This window comes from Neoarius graeffei, chromosome 27, assembly GCF_027579695.1.
Source record: "Neoarius graeffei isolate fNeoGra1 chromosome 27, fNeoGra1.pri, whole genome shotgun sequence".
NCBI lineage: Eukaryota > Metazoa > Chordata > Actinopteri > Siluriformes > Ariidae > Neoarius > Neoarius graeffei.
The window spans coordinates 21,046,197-21,063,168 of NC_083595.1; the positions used below are offsets into that span (position 1 = coordinate 21,046,197).

The 16,972-nt window shown below is 41.4% G+C and overlaps 1 protein-coding gene across 1 annotated transcript in view; it reads left to right on the top strand.

The window, feature by feature from the left end:
* The window catches only part of ptpn5 (protein tyrosine phosphatase non-receptor type 5), a 418,366-nt gene that overhangs the window by 162,382 nt on the left and 239,012 nt on the right, over positions 1-16,972 (top strand). The window contains exon 7 of the mRNA XM_060911789.1: positions 7,540-7,619. Within this exon, the coding sequence (XP_060767772.1) occupies positions 7,540-7,619 (80 nt within the window). The remainder of the gene's footprint in view (positions 1-7,539; positions 7,620-16,972) is intronic.

Genomic DNA, 16,972 nt, shown 5'->3' on the forward strand with positions numbered 1-16,972 from the left:
TCAAGTCAGGAGTCCAAGTCTTGTCCTGAGCCTGAGCCCGAGCCCCCACCAGAGCCAAGAAAGATGGATTTTTGCTCACAGAGGGAGCTCTCTCAGTTCGGTGTGCTTTGGCGCATGCACCTGATGAACTCTCTGGCACATCTCGGACTGCGCACGCATTGAGTGACCTCTCACACATGCGTCGTTAATGACACGCACCTGCACATGATCGAGGAGCAATATGTGTACCTATATAAGGACTGCTTAGATGCATGCCTAGTGCGAAGTATTACATGACATCAGTACATATTACCAAGCCTTAGATTACCTGTGTCTGATTTCCTGGTTTCCTGATCTCTGTGGCTGTTCCTAGTTTACACTTTGCTCTTTGCCTTTGATATCATGTTTGTGTCTTGCCCGACCTTTTGCATGTCTTAAAGTTTGAGTTTGCCTGCTGATTTGGACTGTTTGTCTGTGTGTTTTCACTATTATAATAAATATACTTCTGCACTTACATCCTCCCCCTACCTCGCACGTGACATAACTAAAGGGTTACTTCTATGGTGTGGCCTTAAATTAGTAGCTTGAAATTTTTTGTCTGATATTTTCAATTTTGCCATTGAAAAAATTCATGAAGTTGTTGCTACTACATATTACAGGTGTGCAAGTGTCTATCATGGTCTTTTCCTAGTTTTGCTACAGTATTAAATAAGAGTCTATGATTATATTTGTTACCCTCTTTTAGGGTGGAGAGATATGTTGATCTAGCAGCACTAAGAGCTTTTCTATACTTCAAGAGGCTCTCCTTCCATGCCAGATGGAATACTACCAATTTTATTTGATGCTATTTACATTCTAATTTTTGAGTGGCCTGTTTTAAGGTGCATGTGTTCATTATACCAGGGTTCTATTTTTTTTTTATTTACGTGGAGCTACATTATCTCAAGTACAGCAGAACTCTTTATCTCCCCTTTATCTCCAAGATCCTTGAAAAAGCTGTGGCACAGCAGTTATGCTCATATTTACATAGGAATAACATCCATGAAATGTATCAGTCAGGATTTAGACCTCATCATAGCACAGAGACAGCACTGGTTAAAGTAGTAAACGACCTACTGTTGGCGTCTGATCAGGGCTGTGTCTCGCTACTTGTGTTGCTTGACCTTAGTGCAGCATTTGATACCATTGATCATTCCATTCTTCTGGATAGACTAGAAAATGTTGTGGGAGTTAAGGGGATGGCCCTCTCCTGGCTCAGGTCTTATCTAACTGATCGTTATCAGTATGTTGATATAAATGGTGATATTTCTAGACGTACCGAGGTAAAGTTTGGTGTTCCACAAGGTTCTGTCTTGGGTCCACTGCTTTTTTCTCTATATATGTTACCTCTGGGTGATATTATTCGTAAACATTGTATTAGTTTCCACTGTTATGCTGATGACACACAGTTGTATGTCTCTGCAAAACCTGATGAGAGACACCAGCTTAATAAAATTGAGGAATGTGTTAAGGACATTAGACACTGGATGCTTATAAATTTCCTTCTGCTTAACTCTGACAAGACTGAAGTACTTGTGCTAGGACCACATACAGCTAGAAATAAGTTTTCTGATTACACAGTAACTCTGGATGGCCTTTCTGTTTCTTCACGTGCAGCAGTAAAAGACCTCGGAGTGATTATTGACCCCAGTCTTTCATTCGAAACTCACATTGATAACATCACCCGGATAGCTTTCTTTCATCTCAGAAATATTGCAAAGATAAGAAATTTAATGTCATTGCATGATGCAGAAAAACTAGTCCATGCTTTCATTACCTCCAGGTTGGATTATTGTAATGCCTTACTGTCTGGATGTTCCAATAAGTGCATAAACAAGCTCCAGTTAGTTCAAAATGCCGCAGCAAGAGTCCTTACTAGAACTAGAAAATATGACCACATCACGCCTGTCTTATCCACACTGCATTGGCTCCCAATCAAATTTCGTATTGATTATAAAATACTACTATTGACCTTTAAAGCACTGAATGGTCTCGCACCACAGTACCTGAGTGAACTTCTGCTCCTCTATGACTCGCCACGCCTACTTAGATCAAAAGGTGCAGGCTATCTGCTGGTACCTCGTATAGCGAAGGCTACATCAGGGGGCAGAGCCTTTTCTTACAAAGCCCCACTGTTATGGAACAGCCTTCCAAGTAATGTTCGGGAATCAGACACAGTCTCAGCATTTAAGTCTAGGCTGAAAACATATCTGTTTAGTCAAGCCTTTTGTTAATGGTGTTTATGAGGTAAAGGAGTAGATCTGGAGGGTCCTCAGACATAGAGTGTTTTGGTAAACTGGGATGTATGGATGCTGTCAGTCCCCACTCGCTTGCTCACTCGAGTTTGTTGACGGTGTAGTGGCTGGCTGCTTTATGTCCCGGGGCTCCCTCATGCCTGTGTTACCTTCTGGCTCTCTCCTTTTAGTTATGCTGTCATAGTTAGTTGCCAGAGTCCCTGCTTGTACTCGGTGCAATATGTATACTGTTCCTACTTATTCAGGTGACATTGGGCATACCTAACCACCTGTGTTTTCTTTCTCTCCCCCCCACCCCAAATCTGTCCCTCTGAGTTACATGGAGTCAAGAGGAAATCTTTTGGTGGAGATGGTGGGGACCTCGACTGGCTATCGTAGCCTGCAGGGAATCGGCCGTCAGACATTCTGTCGCATGTCCCAGACCCGGTGAAATGTAACTGAATTGTCTTGGCCAGGCCTAAGGGTCCCATCTGCATCTCATCATTGCTGAGGAGTGTGCTCCCATCACCCAATCAAGCATCCAGCCAGAGCAGGTCATGATATATTTTTTACCATATTAACATGCCATTGTGTGTTATGCCTGATGTAAAGACTCTCGTCTCTGCGAGCCTACCACACAGATTTAATACTTGTCATTTTTAGGGCATACCTAACAACGTGTTTTCTTTCTCTCTCTCTCTCCCCCCCCATCTGTCCCTCTGAGTTACATGTTGATCCTGGGATTGAGATGCTGGCCTCTTCTGCCCCTCGGACCTGCTTGATCCATCCTGGTGCCCTGTGTCTGGTCGGAGTTTTATCGCCCCACTCCTGTGATGGACGGCCCCATGAGGACAGTTGAGGGTTATATCTGTTAAAACTGTTAATATTATAGTCAGGCTGTCTGTTGTTGCCCAAATGAGGATGGGTTCCCTTTTGAGTCTGGTTCCTCTCGAGGTTTCTTCCTCATGTCGTCTGAGGGAGTTTTTCCTTGCCACCGTCGCCACAGGCTTGCTCATTAGGGATAGATTAGGGATAAAATTAGCTCATGTTTTAAGTCGTTCAAATTCTGTAAAGCTGCTTTGCGACAATGTTTATTGTTAAAAGCGCTGTACAAATAAACTTGATTTGAATAAACTTGATTTGAACTTTGATTTGAAGCATTCAGTTGCCTGATCAATTTCTGTGAGGTCTGATGGTGATTCAATCAAAGTTGATAGCACTATGAGACTATTGATAAAACTTTGTGCAGTAGTTGATGTGAATGTACATTTGACACAGTAGCATGGCAAGGTGCATATATTATTGCTCAGACACATTTTGAATAAGGCGAGATAATGCTTTGACATAGGTTCAGACTGTGGAAGTGTGACTATATTTTCTATATTTAATCCGAATATTAGTATTGGATCCAGAGTGTCACCACCATTATGAGTAGGTCCTATGACTTTTTGATTGACCCCTACTGAATCTAGAATGAACACAAACACTATTTTCAGAGGGTCTTCTGAGTTATCAAAAGTGAATATTAAAGTATCCAACAGATAAGGCTTTGTCTAAGGAAACAACCAGGTCTGAGATGAACTCTGCAAATTCAGAATATGGCCCCGGGGCCTATCAATAATAAGTAATGGAATTGGCTAGGTAGACCTTTTTTTTTTAACACAGTGTGTCTTCTTTTTTTTTGGAATCAGGGTTGTAGAAATAGATGTGAAATCCTTAAAGTCAAACAAAACCCCCCAACATTGTTTATACTGATAAATAATATCTATACAAGATATATTCAATTATTCATATTTGTACCCATGTACAGATTATTTTTCTTTTCAAATAAAACTTCCACTGGTGCTACCATCTTATTTTCTCTGAGGTTCAAATATTGTGCTCTGATTGCAAATTACATGAGAGAATCCATAATTGTGACATCTTACACACCACATGACTTACCTAGACTTAGATCATACATCATTTTAAAATTGTTGTAAACAACCCTGAAGATGCCTGAGTGTCAAACGATTGGATGTAAAAATAAGCCTGAATGTTGCAAAGGGAAATAATTTTTTGCCACCCCCAATCCCATAAAGGATCTTACATTGAAGGAGGAAGCGGCGAAATGGTTGCATTTCATCACTTCTTGTATTGCTTGAATCATTTTCATTGTTTGTTTCTTCCTCCCCAGGCCTATATTCTGGTTCAAACATACACAGTTGAATTGCTTTTTGTTCAGGAACATTTTCCATGTTTGCAAAGCAAAACAAAAAAAAAAATTACAGAAAATTTCTGAGTCAATGGCTCTGTGTTACTAAGGCAAATGGCGTACTAGTGTGCAAGCAAAGTCACAAATGGTTATCCGGTTTCACTGCAAATGGCCATGCCCAAGTAAGCCTATTTTTAGCAATATCACAACTTTTAAAATGGATAAATTCTTAATAAAGTTTTATTTTTAAATTACAGTTAGGTCCATATATATTTGGACACTGACACAAATTTTGTTGTTTTTTTTTTACCTGTTTACTGAAATATATTCAGGTTATAGTTATATAATGGACATGGACATAAAGTCCAGACTTTCAGCTTTCATTTGAGGGTATCCACATTAAAATTAGATGAAGGGTTTAGGAGTTTCAGCTCCTTAACATGTGCCACCCTGTTTTTAAAGGGACCAAAAGTAATTGGACAATTGACTCAAAGGCTATTTCATTGGCAGGTGTGGGCAATTCCTTCATTATGTCATTCTCAATTAAGCAGATAAAAGGCCTGGAGTTGATTTGAGGTGTGGTCTCAAGATCTTCCAATCATTTGGAAGATTTTGCTGTGAAGAAAACATGCAGTCAAAGGAGCTCTCCATGCAGGTGAAACAAGCCATCCTTAAGCTGCGAAAACAGAAAAAAACCCATCTGAGAAATTGCTATAATATTAGGAGTGGCAAAATCTACAGTTTGGTACATACTGAGAAAGAAAGAAAGCACTGGTGAACTCATCAATGCAAAAAGACCTGGATGCCCACAGAAGACAACAGTGGTGGATGATCGCAGAATAATTTCCATGGTGAAGAGAAACCCCTTCACAACAGCCAACCAAGTGAACAACACTCTCCAGGAGGTAGGCGTATCAATATCCAAATCTACCATAAAGAGAAGACTGTATGAAAGTAAATACAGAGGGTTCACTGCACGGTGCAAGCCACTCAAAAACCTCAAGAATAAAAAGGCTAGATTGGACTTTGATAAAAAACATCTAAAAAAGCCAGCACAGTTCTGGAAGAACATTCTTTGGACAGATGAAACCAAGGTCAACCTCTACCAGAATGATGGAAAGAAAAAAATATGGCAAAGGCGTGGTACAGCTCATGATCCAAAGCATACCACATCATCTGTAAAACAAGGCGGAGACAGTGTGATGGCTTGGGCATGCATGGCTGCCAGTGGCACTGGGTCACTAGTGTTTATTGATGATGTGACACAGGACAGAAACAGCCGGATGAATTCTGAGGTATTCAGAGACATACTGTGTGCTCAAATCCAGCCAAACTGATTGGTCGGCGTTTCATAATGCAGATGGACAATGACCCAAAACATAAAGCCAAAGCAACCCAGGAGTTTATTAAAGCAAAGAAGTGGAATATTCTTGAATGGCCAAGTCAGTCACATGATCTCAACCCAATTGAGCATGCATTTCAGTTGTTAAAGACTAAACTTCAGACAGAAAGGCCCACAAACAAACAGCAACTGAAAACCGCTGCAGTAAAGGCCTGGCAGAGCATTAAAAAGGAGGAAACGTCCATGAGGAGGTGATGTCCATGAGTTCAAGACTTCAGGCAGTCATTGCCAACAAAGGGTTTTCAACCAAGTATTAGAAATGAACATTTTATTTACAATTATTCAATTTGTCCAATTACTTTTGAGTCCCTGAAATGAAGGGATTGTGTTTAAAAAATGCTTTAGTTCCTCACATTTTTATGGAATCATTTTCGTCAACCCACTGAATTAAAGCTGAAAGTCTGAACTTCAACTGCATCTGAATTGTTTGGTTCAAAATTCATAATGTACAGAACCAAAATTAGAAAAATGTCTCTGTCTAAATATTTATGGACCTAACTGTAAATATGTGGGGGGAACATCAGGGCACTTGCCATGATCGGCAAACTGAGTTTAGTTTTAGGGTCTTGTTTGGCTTTAACTTGTGTAGGATTCTTGTGTACAAGTACAGTTCATATGTTAATAATTCAGATTTCTGTTTTTGAAATGGTTTGGTTCATGACTAGTACAAATACTCACCTGAAGATGACATTTAAAGTTTGAAGTGGGATCCATGGACAGGGATACCACAATACTTACAAATGGCACCGTGTTGCCTGAAGTTGTTTCACCAGAATTATCCTTTACAGAGATATTCCCAGAAATGTAAGATTTCTCAGCCATTTACAGTTCAATAGAGATTCCAAAGCTCAGTGTTAATATTGAAGAGTTCTTTTCAGAGTTCGTACACATCAGTTTCTCAAAACAGTTCAAAATCATACACAAATCAGATTCTCAAAACAGTCCAAGATCATACACAAAAAGAAGTCCAATGCCAAAAAAATCTCTCTAATCTAACAAACACACAATCTCCAGTCTCACACCTTCAACATGGGCACTAACTGACCTTCTTTTATACTACTAGATTATGAACCTTCACCTTGGATCAATGTTGGAATTCTAGCATCCATGTTTAAGTGCTTAGGAGAAAGCAAGAAAACACAAACCTGTAGTATGGTCCAGGAGAGGAGTGTTCTCTCTCTTATTTTACAGCACACCTTATATCCTGTTAAATTATCCAGTAAGTAATACGAATGTATAGCTTAATCATATGCAGTCAGTGTTCCAATTCATCCCAAAGGTGTTCAGTAGATTTGGGCTCAGGGCTCTGTGCAGGCCACTCAAGTTCTATCACACCAACCATGACAAGTCATGTCTCCATGGACCATGCTTTGTGCACAGTGGCATTGCCATGCTGGAACATGCTTGGGCCCCTTAGTAGAAGGGAATTAAAAATGCTACAGCAAAGATGTCTTATACATTTGGATGCTTCCAACTTTGTGGCAACAGAATGGGAAAGGTCCACATACGGGTTTGATGGTCAGGTGTCCACAAACTTTTGGCTATATAGTGTAGGTGAATCCAGAAGAAGTCCACTGGTAAAAATAAAAGTATCTGTAATTTAATTACAATGTACTTTAATGACATGCATAGGGTAACATTCTGCTTGTATGTTACCCTCTACTCATAATCCTTTCACATCAATGTTTCAGACACACACAGTAGGGTTTGCCTTCAAGGAACAAAGGAGGATGACTTTCTCAGTACATACATCAATGCTAACTACTTGAAGGTAAGTGTTGTTTGATTGTTTACAGTTTAGCTTATATTTTTCCATCTTTACAATTGTTAAATAAGTGAAACATTTGTAATATATGGATTTCTCCATTAATAGTTCTTCAATGTGATCTGATTCTCATCTATGAATAAATGTACAACAAAAAATACAAAAATATTAATGTTATCAGGCACATTTTTATTGCACAACAGGCTGGCTACATTAAACTTCTATCTCTTATTCTGCTGTAGATTTTTATGACAACTTGAAACTAGGGCAGCACAGTGAGTAGCATTGGTACCGCAGAGTTTCAGGTCCCGAGCTCAATCCTGAGTTTATCTATAGATGGGTAACTGTTGGATGTTTAATTTCATGTTATCTGTGTTTGCATGAGTTCTCTGGTTTCCACCTAGTGTTCAAAATCATGCCAGTTGCATGAACTGGCAAAGATAAGTTGTTTATAGGTAGGTAGGTGGTGTGTGTGTGTGTGTGTGTGTGTGTGCGCGCACACGAACTGGTGTCACATGCTGGGTCAATTCTGATGCAGCATGTTCAGTGTTCCCAGGATTGGCTCCAAGTCCACTGTGACTCTGTCAAGGTGGTTACTGAAAGTGAATGAGTGAGTGAGAATTATTTGATCCTTAAATGATTGAAAGTTATTCATGTCACACCATGCTTCCCAGCTGAAATATGGATTACAGTCAGTAAATTAAAGTTAAAAGATTGAATTATTAATTTTATTTTTATTAAAACCCCAATTCCAAAAAAGTTGGGACACTGTGTAAAACCTGAATGTGATGATTTGCAAATCAAGGAAACCCTATATTTCATTGAAAATAGTACAACATCCACAACTCAAATGCTGAAATTGAGAAATCTTATTGTTTATTTATTTATTTATTTTTAATTTTTTAAAATTATGCTCATTTTGAATTTTATACCAGCAGCACATTTCAAAAAAAGTTGGGACAGGGGCATGTTTACCACTGTGTTACTTTACCTCTGCTTTTAACAACACTGTAAATGTTTTGGAACTGAGGAGACCAATTGATGTAGTTTTGAAAGTGAAATGTTTGTCTCATTCTTGCCTGATATGCAATTTCAGTTGCTCCTTTATCATATTTGTGTTTCATAAGTGTGCCAAATGTTTTAAATGGGATACAGGTCTGGACTGCAAGCAGGCCAGTTTAGCACCCAGACACTTACTATGGGGCCATGCAGTTTGTAATATGTGCAGGACGCAGTTTGACATTGTCTTGGTAAAATAAGGTCTTCCCTGCAAAATGTGTCATTTGGATGGCAGCATGTTGCTCCACAACTTACTGTATATACATCATTCAGCATTAATGGCACCTTCACAGATGTGCAAGTTACCCATGCCATGTACACTAATGCATCCCTATACCATAACACCTCAGTTCAACATAAATGAGCTCCGAACCAGAGAAGGCAGATATGTTTCTGGATATTGTTTACAGTATATGTGGTTTTAACTGGCAGTGCCAGCTGCAACAGACAGCGGATTTCAGAAGTCTTCTTGAGCCCATGCAGCAATTTTCACTGCAGACTCATGTCTGTTTTTCATGTAGTGTCACCTGAGGGCCTGAACATCATGGGCATCATATGTTGGCCTTTGGCTTTGTCCTTTGTGTCCCTAAATTCATTAATCTGGTTTTCTCCAGATTCTCTGAATCTTTGAATGTATCATAGATTCTGTTCCCCAAATTCTTTGCAATTTTACATCCATCCATTCTTAAAGCTAGACAGCCTTTCAATTTCATAAAATCAGTGAAATTTAGTTCCCTCTGAAATTTGGTCATTATGATACATGTTTATTTCTGTAATATCACAAAAAAACCCCAGGCCATTCTGGGGCTGGGAAATTATTTAATTTGAGGGGATTCCCGAGCAAATAATATGCATGAAATCGCTTGCTTTGCGCAATCAAACAGACAGAGGAAGTTCTTGTGGGCATACGTATGTTTACCTTTTTCTTCTTCTATTGGGTTTTATGGCAGCTGGCATCCACACTGTTACATTACTGCCATCTACAGGTTTATCTTTGACCATGCACTGACAGTTACATCATTCTATTGCTAAACGAACAGCTGATCACTGGTGCTGATCACTGGTGCTCACTGACAGTCAATATTTATTAGTTTGGTCCTGTGTTTCCTTTTCTTTGCAACATAACATCTTTTCTTCTCGCTTTCTGATACAGTAATCAGTGTTTCATGTTTCATTCGCACACTCACATCCTCCATTTTTCTCTCCTGTTTCAAATTTGTATCCCACAATGCCTTGCGCAAAAGGGAAAAGCCCACCACATGATGCATGACATAATATATTGAATTGAGTCAAAATAGCAGAGAATTTAAGGCCACATCACCCTAAATTCATTAATTGTTCTATTAAAATAGCCATCCATCCATCATCTGTAGCTGCTTATCCTGTTCTACAGGGTCACAGGCAAGCTGGAGCCTATCCCAGCTGACTATGGGCAAGAGGTGGGGTACACCCTGGACAAGTCGCCAGGTTACTGCAGGGCTATATATATATATTAGTGCTGTCAAAAATGTCGCGTTATTAACGCGTTAACTTGACTCAATTTTAACGGCGATAATTTTTTTATCACGAGATTAACGCTCTGTGACATGATGCCACGCCCCGCACAGCCAGAGTCCTCTGCCCTCCCCCAAAGAGCCACGGTGCTCGGCTTAGGTTTCGTTTTCCCATCGGCGGCTCCAGCCCCACTTTGCAGTGGCTGTGACTAGATGTGTTATGCTCTGCAATAAAAAAAAAAACAGATTGGTACAACCAGTGTTCGAACTATGCCGATATTTTTTGGGGGGTCCCTTTTTTTTCCCTTGGGGGCTGCTTGCGCTTGTCTCAGAGCGCGGATCTCCATCGCGCGCTCACTTCGGATATGCAAATGCTTCCCATTACACACAATTGCTATGTCAATAAACATCATTTTGCCAATATTTTAGAGACCCCCCAACATTTCCCAAATCATGTTTTCAAGGGATCTCATGTCTGGTTCAGGGGATCTCGGATCCCCCGAGTACCCCCGTAGTTCGAACGGTGAGCAAGCCCATTCACTTTTTTATGCTGATAAGAGAATTTACAATGGTTTTTCATGTGACAAAAATGTGCGATTAAATTGTGATTAATCGCGAGTTAACTATGACAGTCGCGACATTAATCGCGATTAAATATTTTAATCGCTTGACAGCACTAATATATATATATATATATATATATATATATATATTAAAATTGGAAGTCTGTGGTTTGCATTCAGTAGCTTTGGGTCCACTAAACAAAAATTATTGGGTGTCAGGGAAAATTAATTTTTATGACCTACACTTGAAAAATCTGAAAGGCTCCTGTTGTACTATTTGCCCATGTAGTCTTTCACAGAGTAGTGATTCCCTCCCCATCTTTACTGACCCCATTTGCAGAAAAGTTAGGATATTTTCCAAAATGCAATAAGAACAATAATCTGTGATTTGTTAATTTATATGAACCTGTAATTAACTGACAAAAGTACAAAGAAAAGATTTTCAATAGTTTTACTGACCAAGTTAATTGTATTTTGCAAATATAAAGGAAATTAAAATTTGATGCCTGGAGCACACTCAAAAAAAGTTGGGACAGAGGCCATTGAATTATATCACCTTTCCTTTTAATAACACTTTTTAATCATATGGGATCTGAGCTAATTGTCTCGGCTTTACAATTGGAATTTTTTTCCATTCTTTTTTTTTTTTTTTACTTGTGTAGATCGATATGTCCGCTTCTGCTGCTGTCCACTGTGCTGCTGCAAACAGGAAATTTCCCCACTGTGGGATAATAAAGGTCATCTTATCTTATACAGGACTTCAGCTGCTCAACAGTCTGTCACCATTGTCTTCATGATGCACCAGACATTCTCAATAGGAGACAGATCTGGACTAAAAGCAGGCCAGTCAAACAAAAGCACTCTGTGTCTATGAAGCTGCGCTGTTGTAGCCCGCACCAAATGAGGCCTAGCATTGTCTGACTGAAATAAGCACAGACTTCCTGGGAAGATACATTGCCTTAATGAATAGTATGTTTCTCTAAAATCTCAATATATCCCCCAATATATCAATGGTACCTTTACACATATGCAACTCACCCATGCCATAGGCATTGATGCTTCCCATACCATCACAGATGCTTGTTTTTGCGACTTTCTGTGATAACAAACCAGTTGGTCATGTTCACCATTGGCACTGAGAACTTGACATTCAGTTTTCCCAAAAACAAGCTGAAATGTGGCCACAGCAAACATTTCCAATGTCTTTTAGTCTGTCTGAGTTGGGGCTTAGAATTGATTAATGGTTTCCTCCTTGCGTAATACAGTTTCATGTTGCATTTCTGGATGCAGTGGTGAACTTAAGTGACCAAGGTTTTCCAAAGTACTCCTGAGCCCATGTGGCAACATGTGTCACATTAGCATGACAGTTTCTCAGGCAGTGCCCGCTGAGGCCTCAAAGGTCACAGACATTCAACAGTGGTTTCCAACCTTGTCCTTTACACACTGAGATGTCTCCAAATTCCCTGAATCTTTTCACAATGTTATCATGACTTGCTTACAAAGGCTGAGCCTTTGGTGCATGCTCCTTTTATACCCAATCATGTTACCAATTAAACTATTTACTGTGGAATCTTCCAAAATGGTGTTACTTGAATATCCTATAAACTTTTCAGTTTTATTTTGCCTCTGTCTCAACTTTAAGTGTGTTACAGGCATCAAATTCTAACTTTGTTTATATTGACAAAATACAATTAAGTTAGTCAGTAAAACTAGTGAATTTTTTTTCTTTGTGCTTTTATCTGTTAAATAAAACGGATGTTTTATTTCACTTCATGTGACTTAACAAATCACAGATTTTTGTTTTTATTGTATTTTGGAAAATATCCTAACTTTTCTAGAAATGGGATTTGTACTTCTGAGATACTCAGTGTCAGGGTGCAGGCACTTACTAAATGCAGTTGCAGGGCAGATTGGGTGCATGGCAAACTGGTCAGGGTCAGGCTAAGGTTGGTTGATGCACGAACAGGGTATCAGAGACTAAACTAGGTCAAGATCGGGAACATACAGAAAACAAGGTCAGAGTCACAGGAATACAGAAACAGGAAATCAAGGTCAGGTCGTAACACTGAGCGATGCTTTGTCTTCTCTGTTTGTTTGTCTGGGACTTATATAGGTAGGTGGATGATTGGAAAATGGGAAACAAGTGTGATTAGTATTCCAGGGAGGAGGGGTGCTGTGGTGCTTGGGAGTTGTAGTCCATTGTAGAAATAGTTAAGGTGGGTGGAGCACAGAAGCATGGCAGGCCAGAACTGAGTTTGCAAAAACTTTTTTTATTTTAGCTTTTCAGCTTTTTAATTATTCCCCCCCCCACACACACACGTGTTCTCGTTCGGGGAGAGCCCCCTTCCTCTGCTCTCCCTCTCCTCTTATAGGGCGCGGTCACTGGGGAAGACACACAAACACAGGTTAATTCCTGTCAGGTGCAGGGATTCTGCCACTTACCTTCCCCGACTCCGCCCTCCATTCACAGACCGATGCTTGACCACACCCCTGCTGCCACATACCCCCACTGCCTGACTCAGGCCAGGGAGCCGTCCGGCCTACAGCTGACTCCCCCCCCCCCCTTGACGGGAGAGGAAATCCGCCACGACCATCTGCGCCCCCGGCCTGTGGACCACCTCGAACTTAAACGGCTGGAATGCCAGATACCAATGGGTGATCCACGCGTTGGCATCCTTCATGCGGTGGAGCCACTGCAGGGGCGCGTGGTCTGACCAGAGGGTGAAAGGGTGCCCCAGCAGGTAGTAGCGGAGGGTGAGGACCACCCACTTGATGGCAAGGCATTCCTTCTCTATGGTGCTGTACCTGCCCTCACGCACCAACAGCTTGCAGCTGATGTACAGCACTGGACGGTCCTCCCCCTCCACCTCCTGGGACAGAACAGCCCCCAGCCCTCTGTCCGATGCATCCATCTGCAAAACAAAAGGGGAGAGAAACGCCAGGGGAGTGTAACAGTGGCCCCCCCCACAGTGCAGCCTTTACCTTAGAGAAAGCCCGCTGGCATTGCTCCATCCACTGGACCGGATCTGGTGCCCCCTTTTTAGTGAGATCAGTCAGCGGGCTGGTGACATCCGAATAATTAGGTATAAACCTATGATAGTAGCCAGCCAGCCCCAGGAACTGTCTCACCCCCTTTTTGGTCTTGGGCCTCGGGCAGGCCGTAATCGCTGCTGTCTTATTGATTTGGGGACGCACCTGCCCATTGCCCAAGTGGAAGCCCAGATACTGTACTTCCACCCGCCCCAATCGCACACTTCTTCGAGTTGGCTGCGAGACCCGCTCGCCTCAGCAACCTAAGGATGGCCCTCAGGTGTTTTAGTTGCTGTGGCCAGTCATTACTATAAATAATAATGTCGTCCAGGTACGCGGCCGCATAGGTGGCGTGGGGGCGGAGGACCCTATCCATAAGCCGCTGGAATGGAGCCGGCGCCCCAAACAGCCCAAAAGGAAGTGTGACGAACTGCTGTAAGCCAAACGGTGTGGAAAAGGCCGTTTTCTCTCGGGATAGCGGAGTCAAGGGGATCTGCCAATATCCCTTTGTCAAATCCAGTGTCGAATAAAAATGAGCCATACCTAGTCGATCGAGCAACTCGTCAATACGAGGCATTGGGTACACATCAAATTTAAACACCGTGTTGACTTTTCTATAGTCCACACAGAACTGGACCAACCCGTCGGCCTTAGGAACCAAGACCACCGGGCTGCTCCAGTCACTGTGGGACTCCTTGATGATGCCCATTTCGAGCATGGCCTTGAGTTCTTCCCGAACCACCTGGGTTAGGTGCATGAGGGTGTGGAGTTTGGCGCGCAGGTCGATAACGTATTGAATTTCATTTTTGCTTCTTGAAGGTCCCTCATCCCGCGCGGCTTATGCCCATATAATAATTCGAATGGGGAGAACCCTGTGGAGGCTTGTGGGACCTCTTGCACTGCGAATAACAGGGTCTCGAGCCATTTATCCCAGCTGCGTGCGTCCTCGATTACAAATTTTCGAATTATGTTCTTGAGAGTGGAGTTGAACCATTGGGCTAAGCTATCCGTTTGTGGGTGATAAATGCTGGTGCGGATAGGCTTAATTCCCAGTAACCCATACAGTTCGCGCAGTGTGCGTGACATAAACGTAGTGCCTTGATCGGTCAGAATCTCTTTGGGGATTCCGACTCGGGAGATGATGCGGAAGAGTGCTTCTGCAATACTGCATGCTGTGATATTGCGAAGAGGCACTGCTTCCGGATATCGCGTTGCATAGTCCACCAGAACTAAAATAAAGCGATATCCTTGTGTTGACTGATCTAATGGCCCTACGAGATCCATCCCAATTCTTTCAAATGGGGTCTCAATTAATTGGCAGAGGGCGCTTTTGGAATTGCCACTGGATTTACTAACTGGCATTCGCGGCATGCTGTACACCACCTACGGACATCGCCGCGAATCCCTGGCCAATAGAACCAGGCCATTATTCGGGCTAGTGTCTTATCCTGCCCTAAGTGTCCGGCCGTAGGATTAAAGTGAGCCGCCTGGAATATAAATTCCCGGCGGCTCTTTGGGATCAAAAGCTGCGTTATCGGTTCCTTAGTCTGAGTGTCCTGCGTCACTCGGTATAATATATCCTTAATAATGAAGAAATAGGGGAAGGACGGGGTGGCGTTTGGCTGGAGCGTTTGACCATCAGTTACTCTCACTTGGTCAAACGCATGCCGCAGATTCTCATCTCGCGACTGCTCTAATGGGAAATCTGCGAGGGATTCCCCGAGAGAGGGAGGAGGAGCCTGCTGCTCCTTGCTCTGACACAGTGATGACGTAGACGTAGGGCTGCGCAGTATACACGGTATGACGGTAGAAACAATATAAATTTGGCCATGGTAGAGATTTGTGCTCTGCCATCATACCGTCGATGATGTCATCGCACCTGCCTCTGTGTGAAAATGGCCACAAGCACAGGAATGGCAGAGAAGGAGGAGCTAGTAAAAAAAAACGGTGCTACATCCGTGATTTGGACTTTGGTTCGGGTTTAAAAAGTCGGATGTTGAGCAGAAAAATGTCATCTGCAAAGTGTGTGGAGTAACTGTGACCGCCAACAAAGGTAACCCAAGCAATTTATTTCACCATTTGAAATCAAAACGTGCTCGAGTATGCAGAGAGCCAGAGGCTGCGCTTGGCTCAAACACCGGCTCAGTCTAAGAACATGGGAGGAAAGAAAAAAAGTTTCCCCCGCGACCCAACAACACACTTCCATTGCGCAAGCCATTTCCAAGAGTACTCCTTATGACAGAAAGAGCACGTGGTGGAATGACATAACAAGAGCCATCACAACACACTTGTGCAAAGACATGGTCCCTTTCCAAACGGTTGTGTTTCTGGCTAACAACCTATAAAAGAGGATGGGAACTTGGGAAGCAAGTGAACTGGAGTAAACACGATAATGTTCAGTGTTGCAGCTTGTGATTTTAATTTGAAATATGCTGCTTTTTGTTGTTGTTTTTTACTGAAAAGATGCTAAGTGTACTGTAAGTATTTCTCTCTTAAAAATATATTGTTCAATCAGTCAGTGACACTTTTGCACAACAGATAAAACAAAAATAAAAGTCTGTTCTGTGTACTTGAAGTAGTGTTATTTGGAATTGTATTTTTGTGTTCTTTAAGATGTGGAAAATTTGTTTGGTAACTTTTGCACTATTTTGGATTAGAGAAAAAAACCTTATTGTTGGCAACCAAAGTTCAGTGTTTGTGTTTGCAGCTTGATTGTAATTTGAAATATGAAACCAAATGTTTAGTGACAGTTTTTGCACAAGAGAACAAAAGCCTGTTCTGTCTGTGTACTTGAAGTAGTGTTATTAGAATATCTATTTATTTTTTGTGTTCTTTAAGATGTGGAAAATTTAATGTTTGGTGTCTTTTGCACTATTCTGGATTACAGAACTTTTTCACTGTTTTTGCCATTTGCCTGATAGAAAACCTCTCTTACTTGAAGTAGAATATCCACATTATTTTTGTAAGAATTTTGTACTTCTGAGGCGCTATCCTTACTTCTGTTGTTCTTCTGCACAATAAATGCTCAAAAAATTACATTACATCTTTGCTTTTGTGTTGTTGTTTAAATCAATTTAGCTTTGCTCAGGGACTACAACCCCGATTCCAAAAAAGTTGGGACAAAGTACAAATTGTAAATAAAAACGGAATGCAATGATGTGGAAGTTTCAAAATTCCATATTTTATTCAGAATAGAACATAGATGACATATCAA